Here is an 18,892-nt window from a genome sequence, read left to right on the forward strand (position 1 = left end):
GGATCTATTGGGATTGTATACAATGGGAGCGATTGGGAAGGAGTTTGGATCCAATGGGATTGTGCCCAATGGAAGTGATTGGGAAGGAGTTTGGATCTTTTGGGATGGTATACAATGGGATTTATTGAGAAGGAGTTTGGATCTATTGGGATAGTATACAATGGGAGTTATTGAGAAGGAGTTTGGATCTATTGGGATTGTATACAATGGGAGTTATTGAGAAGGTGTTTGGATCGATTGGGATTGTATACAATGGGAACGATTGGGAAGGAGTTTGGATCCAATGGGATTGTGCCCAATGGAAGTGATTGGGAAGGAGTTTGGATCTATTGGGATTGTATACAATGGGAGTTATTGAAAAGGAGTTTGGATCTATTGGGATTGTGTACAACGGGAGTGATTGGGAAGGAGTTTGGATCCAATGGGATTGTGTACAATGGGAGTGATTGGGAAGGAGTTTGGATCCAATGGGATTGTGTACAATGGGAGTGATTGGGAAGCAGTTTGGATCCAATGGGATTGTGCACAATGTGAGTGATTGAGAAGGAGTTTGGATCCATTGGGATTGTATACAATGGAAGTGATTGGGAAGCAGTTTGGATCTATTGGGATTGTATACAATGGGAGCGATTGGGAAGGAGTTTGGATCCAATGGGATTGTGCCCAATGGAAGTGATTGGGAAGGAGTTTGGATCTTTTGGGATGGTATACAATGGGATTTATTGAGAAGGAGTTTGGATCTATTGGGATAGTATACAATGGGAGTTATTGAGAAGGAGTTTGGATCTATTGGGATTGTATACAATGGGAGTTATTGAGAAGGAGTTTGGATCTATTGGGATTGTGTACAACGGGAGTGATTGGGAAGGAGTTTGGATCCAATGGGATTGTGTACAATGGGAGTGATTGGGAAGGAGTTTGGATCTATTAGGATTGTGTACAGTGGGAGTGATTGGGAAGGAGTTTGGATCCAATGGGATTGTGTACAATGGGAGTGATTGGGAAGGAGTTTGGATCCAATGGGATTATGTACAATGGGAGTGATTGGGAAGCAGTTTGGATCCAATGGGATTGTGCACAATGGGATTGATTGGGAAGGAGTTTGTATCCAATGGGACTGTGTACAATGGGAGTGATTGGGAAGGAGTTTGGATCTATTGGGATTGTATACAATGGGAGTGATTGGGAAGGAGTTTGGATCCAATGGGATTGTGTACAATGGGAGTGATTGGGAAGGCGTTTGGATCCAATGGGATTGTGTACAATGGGATTGATTGGGCAGGAGTTTGGATCCAATGGGATTGTGTACAATGGGAGTGATTGGGAAGGAGTTTGGAACCAATGGGATTGTGTACAGTGGGAGTGATTGGGAAGGAGTTTGGATCCAATGGGATTGTGTACAGTGGGAGTGATTGGGAAGGAGTTTGGATCCAATGGGATTGTGTACAATGGGAGTGATTGAGAAGGAGTTTGGATCCATTGGGATTCATTTCAATGGGAGTGATTGGGAAGGAGTTTGGATCCAGTAGGATTGTGCACAATGGGAGTGATTGAGAAGGGGTTTGGATCCATTGCGATTACGTTCAATGGGAGTGATTGGGAAGGAGTTTGAATCCATTGGGATTGTATACAATGGGAGTGATTGGGAAGGAGTTTGGATCCAATGGGATTGTGTACAGTGGGAGTGATTGGGAAGGAGTTTGGATCCAATGGGATTGTGTACAATGGGAGTGATTGGGAAGGAGTTTGGATCTATTTGGATTGTGCACAATGGGAGTGATTGAGAAGGGATTTGGATCCATTGCGATTATGTTCAATGGGAGTGATTGGGAAGGTGTTTGAATCCATTGGGATTGTATACAATGGAAGTGATTGGGAAGGAGTTTGGATCCAATGGGATTGTGCCCAATGGAAGTGATTGGGAAGGAGTTTGGGTCTATTGGGATTGTATACAATGGGAGTTATTGAGAAGGAGTTTGGATCTAATGGGATTGTATACAATGGGAGTTATTGAGAAGGAGTTTGGATCTATTGGGGTTATGTGTGAATCAGCAATTTATAGACTAAGGTATACCCTCTTCAAGAGGTTCCCATGCTTATTGTGTACACTCTTCCAGATCTACCAGCTGCCTGCAAACCCCTACCAACAGACGTTTTTGAATATTTTCACCCCTTTAACGTCCAAGCATTGTATAAAATATACAAAATATGATACAAAAACCACTCAGTACTACCCGCCATTAATGTGACTGTCGAGGTTATTTGTTTGAAAAGCGGGGTGTAATGTTTGGAGTGATGGGTGATAGTTTGAGTCCTTCGTTTCTAACATGTTGTCTCCACTCTCCCCCTAACCTCATCTACATGTTCATGCCCCATCCCCACCCCCTTTCCGTTTCTTCCCCTTCCCTTTTGTTTTTTCCAATAATTATATAGATTGTTCTTTTCCCACCTATTTCCATTATTTTAAAATCTATAACTGTAATACCTTCTCAGTCTTTCCACCCCACCCTCACTAGAGCTGTACCTTGAGTGTCCTGCCATCCATTCTTAATTAGCACATTTTCTTCGATAATATCACCACATTCAACACCTCTTTGTTCCTTTTGTCTGTGACATCTTTTGATTATCAGGTCCTATCATTGCTTGCTTATCCCTACAACCACCCCCCCACAACTTCTCTCCACCAACCCCCCACCCCCTCCACCCTCCCCCCCCCACCCCACCCCCCCACCCCCCACACCACCCCCGCCCCACCCCCATCCCGCCCCCCCACCTTAAACCAGCTTATATTTCACCCCTCTCCTAACTATACTCAGTTCTGCTGAAGGGTCATGAGGACTCGAAACGTCAACTCTTTTCTTCTCCGCCGATGCTGCCAGACCTGCTGAGTTTTTCCAAGTAATTCTGTTTTTGTTTTATGTTCACATAGTCCATTCAAAATCTTCTCAAAACCAATCTCTTCTCCAGACTTTGGTCCTCGCCTATTAATCTCTCCTGGTATAACTTATATTCATTCCCCCACTAACTGCCATTTGTGAAATTCCTTGGGGCATTTTTCTTAAAGTGAATGCTGCTTTATGATTGCAAGCTTTTGTTTGAACTTGTTATTCAAGTTATTGTGTTGCTTTTGTACATAAATCAATCCAGCCATTTTTATCCATCAAGGGAACAGCCCTTAAAATGTTGGGATCATTATCCATACATTAATGTAAGATGTAAATTAGATACCTTGTTCTGCAGATTTTCTGATTCTGAGATATTGAAACTTATTTTTTTTAAATTATAAAACTTTGAATTTCTTACCTAATTAGCAGTGTTTACAGCAGAGCTTCCTGCCCTGTTCTGAGGAACTGTGCAGCCTCGCTATCTCCATTGCACTGATCAACAGCCAGAACCTGACCCATCCAGTCCCTTCTCAGAGTGCAGAGTCTCTTCCAAGGGGGTGGATGATGGGATTCATTCTTCCTTGGACCCAGCCTGGAAACAGTGAGCTGTCCTGGAATCCACGGTCACTGGTCTGAAGCAGTTAATCCCCCAGCTCCTCAAGTCCACCTCCAGCTCGGAGTCTCTGCTTGCAGGAAACAGGTCCTGGTGAGTGGCCGGTCTTGTTTCTCCTGCTAAATGGTTGGGTCAGTGTGAATGACGGTCTCCCCCTCTGGGATGCTGCAGTGTTCCAGCTAACACTCCCAATGCCAAGTCATTTTGAAGAGGATGAATCCTCCCTGGTGAATGCTGATCCACACGGAGTGACTGAGGGGTCACTGGAAACCACAATGGCCCAGAGACTGGCTGGTGTGTTTGCCCTAGAGACCTGCTGTCTGGGCTGTGCTGCATGTCCATGCATTAGGCAAAAATATAACAGGGAGAACAAAAATTCATCAGGAAACATTCAAACTTTTATTTCCTTACATACAAAATGAAAATTATTGAATTTAAAAATAAGTGAGGAAATCACAACTCACTGTTTACATTAATCCCATATCCTCCAGTAAATAATTACTCCATAAACCCCCCTAGGAATGTCCTCCATATCCTCCCAAGCTTCATGTAGACAGTTCAGAATCTCTATGTGGATTGCAGAATTCCAACATTCAATGAATTATTTCTCTCCAGCAATTATATTACTGACAATTTCTTTAGCCTGAATGATGATTGAGTAAATGCAGAAAGGACAAAACATTCTCATTAACAGAGTCTAAATTAGTGAATGAGTAACTTACATCCAAACAGAGAGAGAATAAATTGTTGCAGGTTTGGGAGTTAAATATGAGCAAGATCCAACTTTTCAGTCTCCTTCAGAAATTGAACGGGGAATCAAACATCGACCATGTTCCTCCAGGCAGCGGTTTTGATTTTAATCACCCTCCTGGTCCCAGGTTGGTGTCTTCACCTCACTCTGGCTATTCCATGTGCTGGCGCCCGTTCTAGGGCTGAGATTTTGTTCTTCTGTTAGCATGAGAAACAGAACTGTAATCCGAGCCCTAACCCCAACCTAACCCCATCCAGTAATGGGCAGGTGTGTAATGGCAGTTATGTGAAACAGGTGGGTGTGTAATGGGTGGGTGTTTCATGGGCAGGTGTGTAACAGGCAGGTCTGTAACAGGCAGGTGTGTAATGGGTGTGTTTAACAGGTGGGTGTGAAATGGGCAGGTATATAACAGACGGGTGTGTAACGGGTAGATGTGCAACAGGTCAGTCTGTGTATGTAACAGGCGGTTGTGTAACAGTCAGGTTTGTAACAGGTGGGTGTGTAAGAGGCAAATGTGTAATAGGCAGGTCTGTAACGGATGGGTATGTAACAGGTGGGTGTGTAATGGGCAGCTTTGTAACAAGCGGGTATGTAAAATGCAAATATGTAACAGGTAGGTCTGCAATGGGTGGGCGTGTGACAGTTAGATGTGTAATGGTGGGTTTGTAACAGGTGGGTATGTAACAGGCAGATGTGTAACAAGCAGGTCTGTAATGGGTGGGTGTGTAAAAGGCAGATGTAAAATGGGTGGGTTTGTAACAGGTCGGTGTATAACAGGCATGTCTGTAAGGGGTGAGTGTGTAACTGCCGGGTGTATAACAGGTGGATTGGCAACAGGTGGGTGTGTAATGGGCAGGTTTGTAACAGGCAGACCTGTAACAGGTAGGTGTGATGCAACTCCGCTGGTTTTGGTAAGATGCTGGGGTACAAGTTGAAGCTTCTTATCAGAGAGGTTGAGTATCCTGGTCAGTTTTCACCGATAGCCAGTGATGATGTGGACTTCCCTGGTGGGATCATGAAATTCAGGGAAACTCCAATGGGAGCTCAGCAGCAAAGACCCTCCATGGAATCAACACAACCAAATCTGATACAACAATCTCAACATTCACAAGCTGCTTGTTCAAGAAATGAATAATAAGATTTAGCCAGTGTTCTCCGGCGTTCACGCTCTCAACCTCTTGCTTGCTTCCTCCTATAGGTTCCCGGACAGGCCTCAATAATGAAGGGCTGCAAAATGACTCTTGGAATTACAATTTCAGAATAATGAGCAAAGCCAACAGCAGAGTCAAGCCAAGCTCAGAAACCAACCAACCATTCAAGTGAGTAATGGGTGTTGGTGAACTGTCAGTACAGCTCAGTCTCCATGGAAACAGCAAGAAGGAGTAGCCCAGTAAAAATCCCAAATGAAGAAAGGTCATTGGAAACTTTACCACTTTATCTCCCAACATCCTTGGCATGGGAATGGCATGAGTGGATCAGATTTAGTCAAATACTTGAATTGAATCAGGGAGTGGGTGTTGAGTGAGAGGTGAGGAGTTACAGGAGCACCAACACTTCAGTGGTCAGTGGACAGTCAGTGGTCAGCCAGTGGTCAGTTAGTAGGTATTGATCCATTCAACTTCAAATAAAAGCATTAAAAAATACACAAAAAGAGAAAATCACTAAAACCAAAAGATCTCCAGATTGATGGGTGTGAAATGGACATCATTAAGTCATGTCTGACTGACCCATTGCTATTATAGGGCACCAATTACATAATCCAACTCTAATGACACTAACTAACTCGGTGAAATCGTTGATCCGCTGTGCTCTGCTTCCTCTGCAGACTTCACCAAGAGTCTGTTTGCTAATTGGCTCTCAAACAATATGTTTGTTTCCTATCTGCCCAGGTAATAAAATACCTTTTCTCTGTTTGTATTTTCAGTTATCTTTTAAAGGATAACCCGCAGAATGTTAATGGCTACGCTGAGAATCTTGGTCGGAACCTGGCTCCTCTCACAGATGAGCTTTATTTGAAGATGACAGTCGACACTGAGAATCTTCAGCACAGGATCAGGCAGAAGCTACAGGACCTGAGAACAAAACATTCTCCTTTTGCTGATGTGGTTCACCAGCAGCTCAGCAGAAACCTTGAAGAATTTCATCAGAAGCTGACACCTTACACTGCAGAACTCCACCAGCAGCTGAAGAATAATGCTGAGGAACTCCGCCACACCAAAACGCTTCAGGACAAGTTGAACAATAACGCAAAAACCCAGAGGGACGTTCTGATTCCACTGACTGAAGCCGTACATCAAAAGCTCAATGAAAACATTGCCGAGATCAACCAGACTGGTAACACCGGTGGGCTGAACACAAAGATTTATCAGGAAATTCAGGAGATTGTGGCGCAACTGCTTCCCGATGTTGAAAATGGGTTTGTCAATGTGATCCATCAGGTTGATGAAATTCCCCAGAATAACCCAAATTCTAGTGAGTTCGAGGCAAAGATCAGTGAGAATGTGAAATCCCTGGCCCCTTATGTCACAGGAAAGACAGGGATTCAGTCTGACAACAGGGCTAACCAAAGTGTAACTCAATACATGAAAGATCTCAAACGCAACATTGAATTGGTGGCCAAGGCATTCGATCCAAACACAAATTCCTTCAAATTCAGCAAGGTGTTTACACAGAAACTGAAGAATATGCGAGAGAAACTTTCTCCATATGCAGAAAGCCTTAATCAGGAAATTCAATTCAAACTTTCAAACCTGTCAGATTATATCCGTGAGAAAGTGGAGAATAATTGAGAAATGGAGGATTACTCAGGACAGTGGAGCCTTCTTGAAGACAGAGAACTGTGTCATTGATTAACTATTCTCAGTGGAGTTATTTGGTGTAGAAAGCAATCATTTTAACATCACTTAATTAAATTTCTAGAATGGACTATAGCTTATGCACAATATCTCTTTAAAAAAGTTCAGAATTAATAATGCTTCCGTGTTTTTTTCACTACTTACACAGTAATCGTCATTAAATATCAGCTTCGTTGTTCCTCTCAGTACCCAGGATCCTGAGGATTGGGTGGGTCCCGCTCTTCGACTTCGTTTTTAACCAGTCCTTCGTCAATCAGCCTGCTTCACTGAGCACATCTTCCTCTCCGTCTCCCTGCCTCCATTCCTTTATGTTCTCCCCTTCCTCTTCCCTGACTCCCCTCACCACTCTCTCCTTTCCTCTTCTCTCTTTCCCTTCTATCCTACCCTCTTCCTTCTCTCCTCTCATTCTCTCATTTCCCCACTCTTCACTCTCCTCTCCCCCTCCTCTCCATTCTCCCTTCTTCAGAAGGTGCTCTCTCTGTGATCGAACCCAGTGAAATGATCAAGGACAGTCTTATTGAGGAGGATCCCAGTCTCAGCCTAGAGCCCTGAGGAAAACCCAGACACCCATAATTCCCATCTTCCTCAGTCTCTGATCCTGGATCACATCACTGTTCCTGGATCACATCACTGTTCATGGATCACATCACTGTTCCTGGATCTCATCTCTGATCCCAGATCTATTCTCTGATCCCAGATCACATCTCTGATCCCAGATCTCATCTCTGATCCCTGATCACATCTCTGATCCCAGATCACATCTCAATGTTCAGGACCATTTGTGACTCCTCAGATACTGAAGCAGTCCATGTCCAAATGCAGCAAGACCTGGACAATATCCAGGCTTGAGCTGAGAAGTGACAAGTAACATTCACGCCACACAAGTGTCAGGCAATGACCATCTCCAACAAGAGAGAATCCAACCATCATCCCTTGATGTTCAATGGCATTACCATCACTGAATCCCGCACTATCAACATCCTGGTGGTTATCATTGACCAGAAACTGAACTGGACTAGCCACATAAATACTGTGGCTACAAGAGCAGGTCAGAGGCTGGGAATTCTGTGGTGAGTAACTCACCTCCTGACTCCCCAAAGCCTGTCCACCATCTACAAGGCACAAGTCAGGAGTGTGATGGAATACTCCCCACTTGCCTGGATGAGTGCAGCTCCAACAACACTCAAGAAGCTCAACACCATCCAGGACAAAGCAGCCCCGCTTGATTGGCACCGCTGGACTGTCGGAGGGTCAGTACTGAGGGAGTGGTGCACTGTCAGAGGGTCAGTACTGAGGGAATGCTGCACTGTCGAAGGGTCACTGCTGAGGGAATGCTGCACTGTCGGAGCGTCAGTACTGAGGGAGTACTGCACTGTCAGAGGGTCAGTACTGAGGGAGTACTGCACTGTCAGAGGGTCAGTACTGAGGGAGTGCTGCACTGTCAGAGGGTCAGTACTGAGGGAGTGCTGCACTGTCGGAGAGTCAGTACTGAGGGAGTGCTGCACTGTCGGAGGGTCACTGCTGAGGGAGTGCTGCATTGTCGGAGCGTCAGTACTGAGGGAGTACTGCACTGTCAGAGGGTCAGTACTGAGGGAGTACTGCACTGTCAGAGGGTCAGTACTGAGGGAGTGCTGCACTGTTGGAGGGTCAGTACTGAGGGAGCGCAGCACTGTCAGAGGGTCAGTACTGAGGGAGTGCTGCACTGTCAGAGGGTCAGTACTGAGGGAGTGCTGCACTGTCAGAGGGTCAGTACTGAGGGAGTGCTGCACTGTCGGAGAGTCAGTACTGAGGGAGTGCTGCACTGTCAGAGGGTCAGTACTGAGGGAGTGCTGCACTGTCGGAGAGTCAGTACTGAGGGAGTGCTGCACTGTTGGAGGGTCAGTACTGAGGGAGCGCAGCACTGTCAGAGGGTCAGTACTGAGGGAGTGCTGCACTGTCAGAGGGTCAGTACTGAGGGAGTGCTGCACTGTCGGAGGGTCAGTACTGAGGGAGTGCTGCACTGTCGGAATGTTGTCTTTCAGCTTTAGTTCTCAGGTGGAAATAAATAACCTGAATTACATGTTGCAAAGAGCAGGGAGGTTTCTGGGTATTCTGGCCAATATGCGTCCCTCAAACAGCATCACTAAAACATATGGTCATTATCTCATTGCTGTTTGAGGGATCTTGTTCTGCTCAAATTGGCTGCCGTGTTTCTTATGTTACACCTGTGACTCCACTTCAAAAAGTGCGCTATTGGCTGTAAAATAATTTGGGATGTTCTGTGGTTGTAAAAGGTGCTAAAAATGATATCATTCTTTGTGTTAATATTTAAATATCACAATTTCAGTAAAAAGCTATTTAACTCCCCATTTGCCTGGATGAGTGCAGCTCCCGCAACACTCAAGAAGCTTAACACCATCCAGGACACAGCAGCCGCTTGATTGGCACCCCATCCACAAACATTCACTCCCTCCACCACCGACGCACAGTAGCAGCAGTGTGTACCATCTACAAGATGCACTGCAGGAACTCACCAAGGCTCCTTCGACAGCACCTTCCAAACCCCAGACCTCTACCATCTAGACGGACAAGGGCAGCAGATAGCTGGGAACACCACCACCTGGAAGTTCCCCTCCAAACCACTCACCATCCTGACTTGGAAATATATCACCGTTCCTTCACTGTCGCTGGGTTAAAATCCAGGCGCTACCTCCCTAACAGCACTGTGGGTGTACCTACACCACAGGGACTGCAGCGGCTCAAGAAGGCAGTTCACCCCCACCTTCTCATGGGCAATTAGAGATGGGCAATAAATACTGGCCCAGCCAGTGAAGCCCACATCCCAGGAAAAGAATAAAAACTGAAACTGAGACATGATGTTTGATAATGAAATAGGCTTAGATGTTGGCAAGTGACAAAATGAAGAGTGGTGGATGTATGGGCTGTTATGATTGGAATTTGCCCTCTCAGTGGAGTTGGAAGCTGACTTGTGGGAACACCTCTCTGCTCACAGTGACAGAGTTGTTGGAAGTTTCACATTTTCTCAGGGTCAGGGAAAGTCCATTAACACCGCTCGAACAGGCCTGCTCCTTATCAACTGATAAGGTTCCCTCATATAAAGAGAGGGTCTGTGGGACTGGAACATTGAGCTGCAGGAAGGGCGGAGGAGAGACAGGTGAGAGAAACACTGAGCTGTAATCCTCAGCGCTACAGCTGAGGGAACAAACAGTGTTTACGCATAATTTTTATTCATTCATTGGATGTGAGCATCATTGGCAAGACCAGCATTTATTGCCCATCCCTAATGACCCTTGAGAAGGTTGTGGTGCCCCAGGACCCAGTGTTTATTCACCAGCAATTTAGCAAGGATATTTCCAGTCCATGGTTCAGAAAACATAATAATTAAAGGAGCACTGAGTTTATGAAAATGTTGGTGAAATTCCTTTGTGGGGAGTGGGAGCTGCATGTCACATTGTGCATCACAATATTTCAACACAATACATACCATCAGCTGATAGAGAAAGCTTTTGTTTTCAAGAAGACACTGGCCCTTTCCCTGATTGATGGGGCAGTAGCACCGATAACAGAAAAGCTTCCCCATGTACAAGAATCTGACCTTGTTAGTGCTTGATGCTAATGAGAGGTTTTAGAATTAAGGATGATGTTGGTTGAACAACTGTGCCATGTGGGGTCAGGAACTGAAGAACCTTTCAAAATACGTTCGCTAACATAAGAAGAACATTGGGATTGTGTACAATGGGATTGATTGGGAAGGAGTTTGGATCCAATGGGATTGTGTACAATGGGAGTGATTGGGAAGGAGTTTGTATCCAATAGGATTGTGTACAATGGGAGTGATTGGGAAGGAGTTTGGATCCAATGGGATTGTGTACAATGGGAGTGATTGGGAAGGAGTTTGGATCCAATGGGATTGTGTACAATGGGATTGATTGGGAAGGAGTTTGGATCCAATGGGATTGTGTACAATGGGAGTGATTGGGAAGGAGTTTGGATCCAATGGGATTGTGTACAATGGGAGTGATTGGGAAGGAGTTTGGATCCAATGGGATTGTGTACAATGGGATTGATTGGGAAGGAGTTTGGATCCAATGGGATTGTGTACAATGGGAGTGATTGGGAAGGAGTTTGGATCCAATGGGATTGTGCACAATGGGAGTGATTGGGAAGGAGTTTGGATCCAATGGGATTGTGTACAATGGGAGTGATTGGGAAGGAGTTTGGATCTATTAGGATTGTGTACAATGGGAGTGATTGGGAAGGAGTTTGTATCCAATGGGATTGTGTGCAATGGGAGTGATTGGGAAGGAGTTTGGATCCAATGGGATTGTGTACAATGGGAGTGGTTGGGAAGGAGTTTGGATCTAATGGGATTGTGTACAATGGGATTGATTGGGAAGGAGTTTGGATCCAATGGGATTGTGTACAATGGGAGCGATTGGGAAGGAGGTTGGATCCAATGGGATTGTGTACAATGGGAGTGATTGGGAAGGAGTTTGGATCCAATGGGATTGTGTACAATGGGAGTGATTGGGAAGGAGTTTGGATCCAATGGGATTGTGTACAATGGGAGTGATTGGGAAGGAGTTTGGATCCAATGGGATTGTGTACAATGGGAGTGATTGGGAAGGAGTTTGTATCCAATGGGATTGTGTACAATGGGATTGATTGGGAAGGAGTTTGGATCCAATGGGATTGTGTACAATGGGAGTGATTGGGAAGGAGGTTGGATTCAATGGGATTGTGTACAATGGGAGTGATTGGGAAGGAGTTTGGATCCAATGGGATTGTGTACAATGGGAGTGATTGGGAAGGAGTTTGGATTCAATGGGATTGTGTACAATGGGATTGATTGGGAAGGAGTTTGTATCCAATGGGATTGTGTGCAATGGGAGTGATTGGGAAGGAGTTTGGATTCAATGGGATTGTGTACAATGGGAGTGATTGGGAAGGAGTTTGGATCCAATGGGATTGTGTACAATGGGATTGATTGGGAAGGAGTTTGTATCCAATGGGATTGTGTACAATGGGAGTGATTGGGAAGGAGTTTGGATCTATTGGGATTGTATACAATGGGAGTGATTGGGAAGGAGTTTGGATCCAATGGGATTGTGTACAATGGGAGTGATTGGGAAGGCGTTTGGATCCAATGGGATTGTGTACAATGGGATTGATTGGGCAGGAGTTTGGATCCAATGGGATTGTGTACAATGGGAGTGATTGGGAAGGAGTTTGGAACCAATGGGATTGTGTACAGTGGGAGTGATTGGGAAGGAGTTTGGATCCAATGGGATTGTGTACAGTGGGAGTGATTGGGAAGGAGTTTCGATCCAGTGGGATTGTGTACAATGGGAGTGATTGAGAAGGAGTTTGGATCCATTGGGATTCATTTCAATGGGAGTGATTGGGAAGGAGTTTGGATCCAATAGGATTGTGCACAATGGGAGTGATTGAGAAGGGGTTTGGATCCATTGCGATTACGTTCAATGGGAGTGATTGGGAAGGAGTTTGAATCCATTGGGATTGTATACAATGGGAGTGATTGGGAAGGAGTTTGGATCCAATGGGATTGTGTACAGTGGGAGTGATTGGGAAGGAGTTTGGATCCAATGGGATTGTGTACAATGGGAGTGATTGGGAAGGAGTTTGGATCTATTTGGATTGTGCACAATGGGAGTGATTGAGAAGGGATTTGGATCCATTGCGATTATGTTCAATGGGAGTGATTGGGAAGGTGTTTGAATCCATTGGGATTGTATACAATGGAAGTGATTGGGAAGGAGTTTGGATCCAATGGGACTGTGCCCAATGGAAGTGATTGGGAAGGAGTTTGGGTCTATTGGGATTGTATACAATGGGAGTTATTGAGAAGGAGTTTGGATCTAATGGGATTGTATACAATGGGAGTTATTGAGAAGGAGTTTGGATCTATTGGGGTTATGTGTGAATCAGCAATTTATAGACTAAGGTATACCCTCTTCAAGAGGTTCCCAAGCTTATTGTGTACACTCTTCCAGATCTACCAGCTGCCTGCAAACCCCTACCAACAGACGTTTTTGAATATTTTCACCCCTTTAACGTCCAAGCATTGTATAAAATATACAAAATATGATACAAAAACCACTCAGTACTACCCGCCATTAATGTGACTGTCGAGGTTATTTGTTTGAAAAGCGGGGTGTAATGTTTGGAGTGATGGGTGATAGTTTGAGTCCTTCGTTTCTAACATGTTGTCTCCACTCTCCCCCTAACCTCATCTACATGTTCATACCCCATCCCCACCCCCTTTCCGTTTCTTCCCCCTCCCTTTTGTTTTTTCCAATAATTATATAGATTGTTCTTTTCCCACCTATTTCCATTATTTTAAAATCTATAACTGTAATACCTTCTCAGTCTTTCCACCCCACCCTCACTAGAGCTGTACCTTGAGTGTCCTGTCATCCATTCTTAATTAGCACATTTTCTTCGATAATATCACCACATTCAACACCTCTTTGTTCCTTTTGTCTGTGACATCTTTTGATTATCAGGTCCTATCATTGCTTGCTTATCCCTACAACCACCCCCCCACAACTTCTCTCCACCAACCCCCCACCCCCTCCACCCTCCCCCCCCCACCCCACCCCCCCACCCCCCACACCACCCCCGCCCCACCCCCATCCCGCCCCCCCACCTTAAACCAGCTTATATTTCACCCCTCTCCTAACTATACTCAGTTCTGCTGAAGGGTCATGAGGACTCGAAACGTCAACTCTTTTCTTCTCCGCCAATGCTGCCAGACCTGCTGAGTTTTTCCAAGTAATTCTGTTTTTGTTTTATGTTCACATAGTCCATTCAAAATCTTCTCAAAACCAATCTCTTCTCCAGACTTTGGTCCTCGCCTATTAATCTCTCCTGGTATAACTTATATTCATTCCCCCACTAACTGCCATTTGTGAAATTCCTTGGGGCATTTTTCTTAAAGTGAATGCTGCTTTATGATTGCAAGCTTTTGTTTGAACTTGTTATTCAAGTTATTGTGTTGCTTTTGTACATAAATCAATCCAGCCATTTTTATCCATCAAGGGAACAGCCCTTAAAATGTTGGGATCATTATCCATACATTAATGTAAGATGTAAATTAGATACCTTGTTCTGCAGATTTTCTGATTCTGAGATATTGAAACTTATTTTTTTTAAATTATAAAACTTTGAATTTCTTACCTAATTAGCAGTGTTTACAGCAGAGCTTCCTGCCCTGTTCTGAGGAACTGTGCAGCCTCGCTATCTCCATTGCACTGATCAACAGCCAGAACCTGACCCATCCAGTCCCTTCTCAGAGTGCAGAGTCTCTTCCAAGGGGGTGGATGATGGGATTCATTCTTCCTTGGACCCAGCCTGGAAACAGTGAGCTGTCCTGGAATCCACGGTCACTGGTCTGAAGCAGTTAATCCCCCAGCTCCTCAAGTCCACCTCCAGCTCGGAGTCTCTGCTTGCAGGAAACAGGTCCTGGTGAGTGGCCGGTCTTGTTTCTCCTGCTAAATGGTTGGGTCAGTGTGAATGACGGTCTCCCCCTCTGGGATGCTGCAGTGTTCCAGCTAACACTCCCAATGCCAAGTCATTTTGAAGAGGATGAATCCTCCCTGGTGAATGCTGATCCACACGGAGTGACTGAGGGGTCACTGGAAACCACAATGGCCCAGAGACTGGCTGGTGTGTTTGCCCTAGAGACCTGCTGTCTGGGCTGTGCTGCATGTCCATGCATTAGGCAAAAATATAACAGGGAGAACAAAAATTCATCAGGAAACATTCAAACTTTTATTTCCTTACATACAAAATGAAAATTATTGAATTTAAAAATAAGTGAGGAAATCACAACTCACTGTTTACATTAATCCCATATCCTCCAGTAAATAATTACTCCATAAACCCCCCTAGGAATGTCCTCCATATCCTCCCAAGCTTCATGTAGACAGTTCAGAATCTCTATGTGGATTGCAGAATTCCAACATTCAATGAATTATTTCTCTCCAGCAATTATATTACTGACAATTTCTTTAGCCTGAATGATGATTGAGTAAATGCAGAAAGGACAAAACATTCTCATTAACAGAGTCTAAATTAGTGAATGAGTAACTTACATCCAAACAGAGAGAGAATAAATTGTTGCAGGTTTGGGAGTTAAATATGAGCAAGATCCAACTTTTCAGTCTCCTTCAGAAATTGAACGGGGAATCAAACATCGACCATGTTCCTCCAGGCAGCGGTTTTGATTTTAATCACCCTCCTGGTCCCAGGTTGGTGTCTTCACCTCACTCTGGCTATTCCATGTGCTGGCGCCCGTTCTAGGGCTGAGATTTTGTTCTTCTGTTAGCATGAGAAACAGAACTGTAATCCGAGCCCTAACCCCAACCTAACCCCATCCAGTAATGGGCAGGTGTGTAATGGCAGTTATGTGAAACAGGTGGGTGTGTAATGGGTGGGTGTTTCATGGGCAGGTGTGTAACAGGCAGGTCTGTAACAGGCAGGTGTGTAATGGGTGTGTTTAACAGGTGGGTGTGAAATGGGCAGGTATATAACAGACGGGTGTGTAACGGGTAGATGTGCAACAGGTCAGTCTGTGTATGTAACAGGCGGTTGTGTAACAGTCAGGTTTGTAACAGGTGGGTGTGTAAGAGGCAAATGTGTAATAGGCAGGTCTGTAACGGATGGGTATGTAACAGGTGGGTGTGTAATGGGCAGCTTTGTAACAAGCGGGTATGTAAAATGCAAATATGTAACAGGTAGGTCTGCAATGGGTGGGCGTGTGACAGTTAGATGTGTAATGGTGGGTTTGTAACAGGTGGGTATGTAACAGGCAGATGTGTAACAAGCAGGTCTGTAATGGGTGGGTGTGTAAAAGGCAGATGTAAAATGGGTGGGTTTGTAACAGGTCGGTGTATAACAGGCATGTCTGTAAGGGGTGAGTGTGTAACTGCCGGGTGTATAACAGGTGGATTGGCAACAGGTGGGTGTGTAATGGGCAGGTTTGTAACAGGCAGACCTGTAACAGGTAGGTGTGATGCAACTCCGCTGGTTTTGGTAAGATGCTGGGGTACAAGTTGAAGCTTCCTATCAGAGAGGTTGAGTATCCTGGTCAGTTTTCACCGATAGCCAGTGATGATGTGGACTTCCCTGGTGGGATCATGAAATTCAGGGAAACTCCAATGGGAGCTCAGCAGCAAAGACCCTCCATGGAATCAACACAACCAAATCTGATACAACAATCTCAACATTCACAAGCTGCTTGTTCAAGAAATGAATAATAAGATTTAGCCAGTGTTCTCCGGCGTTCACGCTCTCAACCTCTTGCTTGCTTCCTCCTATAGGTTCCCGGACAGGCCTCAATAATGAAGGGCTGCAAAATGACTCTTGGAATTACAATTTCAGAATAATGAGCAAAGCCAACAGCAGAGTCAAGCCAAGCTCAGAAACCAACCAACCATTCAAGTGAGTAATGGGTGTTGGTGAACTGTCAGTACAGCTCAGTCTCCATGGAAACAGCAAGAAGGAGTAGCCCAGTAAAAATCCCAAATGAAGAAAGGTCATTGGAAACTTTACCACTTTATCTCCCAACATCCTTGGCATGGGAATGGCATGAGTGGATCAGATTTAGTCAAATACTTGAATTGAATCAGGGAGTGGGTGTTGAGTGAGAGGTGAGGAGTTACAGGAGCACCAACACTTCAGTGGTCAGTGGACAGTCAGTGGTCAGCCAGTGGTCAGTTAGTAGGTATTGATCCATTCAACTTCAAATAAAAGCATTAAAAAATACACAAAAAGAGAAAATCACTAAAACCAAAAGATCTCCAGATTGATGGGTGTGAAATGGACATCATTAAGTCATGTCTGACTGACCCATTGCTATTATAGGGCACCAATTACATAATCCAACTCTAATGACACTAACTAACTCGGTGAAATCGTTGATCCGCTGTGCTCTGCTTCCTCTGCAGACTTCACCAAGAGTCTGTTTGCTAATTGGCTCTCAAACAATATGTTTGTTTCCTATCTGCCCAGGTAATAAAATACCTTTTCTCTGTTTGTATTTTCAGTTATCTTTTAAAGGATAACCCGCAGAATGTTAATGGCTACGCTGAGAATCTTGGTCGGAACCTGGCTCCTCTCACAGATGAGCTTTATTTGAAGATGACAGTCGACACTGAGAATCTTCAGCACAGGATCAGGCAGAAGCTACAGGACCTGAGAACAAAACATTCTCCTTTTGCTGATGTGGTTCACCAGCAGCTCAGCAGAAACCTTGAAGAATTTCATCAGAAGCTGACACCTTACACTGCAGAACTCCACCAGCAGCTGAAGAATAATGCTGAGGAACTCCGCCACACCAAAACGCTTCAGGACAAGTTGAACAATAACGCAAAAACCCAGAGGGACGTTCTGATTCCACTGACTGAAGCCGTACATCAAAAGCTCAATGAAAACATTGCCGAGATCAACCAGACTGGTAACACCGGTGGGCTGAACACAAAGATTTATCAGGAAATTCAGGAGATTGTGGCGCAACTGCTTCCCGATGTTGAAAATGGGTTTGTCAATGTGATCCATCAGGTTGATGAAATTCCCCAGAATAACCCAAATTCTAGTGAGTTCGAGGCAAAGATCAGTGAGAATGTGAAATCCCTGGCCCCTTATGTCACAGGAAAGACAGGGATTCAGTCTGACAACAGGGCTAACCAAAGTGTAACTCAATACATGAAAGATCTCAAACGCAACATTGAATTGGTGGCCAAGGCATTCGATCCAAACACAAATTCCTTCAAATTCAGCAAGGTGTTTACACAGAAACTGAAGAATATGCGAGAGAAACTTTCTCCATATGCAGAAAGCCTTAATCAGGAAATTCAATTCAAACTTTCAAACCTGTCAGATTATATCCGTGAGAAAGTGGAGAATAATTGAGAAATGGAGGATTACTCAGGACAGTGGAGCCTTCTTGAAGACAGAGAACTGTGTCATTGATTAACTATTCTCAGTGGAGTTATTTGGTGTAGAAAGCAATCATTTTAACATCACTTAATTAAATTTCTAGAATGGACTATAGCTTATGCACAATATCTCTTTAAAAAAGTTCAGAATTAATAATGCTTCCGTGTTTTTTTCACTACTTACACAGTAATCGTCATTAAATATCAGCTTCGTTGTTCCTCTCAGTACCCAGGATCCTGAGGATTGGGTGGGTCCCGCTCTTCGACTTCGTTTTTAACCAGTCCTTCGTCAATCAGCCTGCTTCACTGAGCACATCTTCCTCTCCGTCTCCCTGCCTCCATTCCTTTATGTTCTCCCCTTCCTCTTCCCTGACTCCCCTCACCACTCTCTCCTTTCCTCTTCTCTCTTTCCCTTCTATCCTACCCTCTTCCTTCTCTCCTCTCATTCTCTCATTTCCCCACTCTTCACTCTCCTCTCCCCCTCCTCTCCATTCTCCCTTCTTCAGAAGGTGCTCTCTCTGTGATCGAACCCAGTGAAATGATCAAGGACAGTCTTATTGAGGAGGATCCCAGTCTCAGCCTAGAGCCCTGAGGAAAACCCAGACACCCATAATTCCCATCTTCCTCAGTCTCTGATCCTGGATCACATCACTGTTCCTGGATCACATCACTGTTCATGGATCACATCACTGTTCCTGGATCTCATCTCTGATCCCAGATCTATTCTCTGATCCCAGATCACATCTCTGATCCCAGATCTCATCTCTGATCCCTGATCACATCTCTGATCCCAGATCACATCTCAATGTTCAGGACCATTTGTGACT

General features: G+C 44.7%; 2 protein-coding genes and 1 long non-coding RNA gene across 6 annotated transcripts in view; all 3 read left to right on the top strand.

The window, feature by feature from the left end:
* Positions 1-7,216, top strand: part of LOC144671592 (uncharacterized) — a 30,293-nt gene extending 23,077 nt beyond the window's left edge. For 2 of the 3 annotated variants that reach the window (XM_078533587.1, XM_078533596.1), the window contains exons 2-3: positions 5,448-5,568; positions 6,174-7,216. In XM_078533587.1, the coding sequence (XP_078389713.1) occupies positions 5,513-5,568; positions 6,174-7,038 (921 nt within the window). In that variant the 5' untranslated portion in view covers positions 5,448-5,512 and the 3' untranslated portion in view covers positions 7,039-7,216. Of the gene's footprint in view, positions 1-3,090; positions 3,592-5,447; positions 5,569-6,173 lie in introns of those variants that run through there. The other variant, XM_078533576.1, reaches the window with a different exon arrangement.
* The window catches only part of LOC144671623 (uncharacterized), a 1,108,978-nt gene that overhangs the window by 996,608 nt on the left and 93,478 nt on the right, over positions 1-18,892 (top strand). The gene's annotated exons all lie outside the window — the stretch shown is intronic.
* LOC144691094 (uncharacterized) lies at positions 14,120-18,217 on the top strand. Of its 2 annotated transcripts, XM_078559172.1 has the most exons (3): positions 14,120-14,592; positions 16,449-16,569; positions 17,175-18,217. In XM_078559172.1, exons 2-3 carry the CDS (start codon positions 16,514-16,516, stop codon positions 18,037-18,039), a joined length of 921 nt encoding a protein of 306 aa, XP_078415298.1. In that variant the 5' UTR covers positions 14,120-14,592; positions 16,449-16,513; the 3' UTR covers positions 18,040-18,217. The 2 variants fall into 2 exon arrangements, with proteins under 2 accessions (XP_078415298.1, XP_078415290.1); XM_078559164.1 differs by lacking the exon at positions 14,120-14,592 and having other exon boundaries at positions 15,172-16,569.

Source organism: Cetorhinus maximus, chromosome 2 (assembly GCF_964194155.1).
Source record: "Cetorhinus maximus chromosome 2, sCetMax3.hap1.1, whole genome shotgun sequence".
In the NCBI taxonomy this organism is placed as follows: Eukaryota; Metazoa; Chordata; class Chondrichthyes; order Lamniformes; family Cetorhinidae; genus Cetorhinus; species Cetorhinus maximus.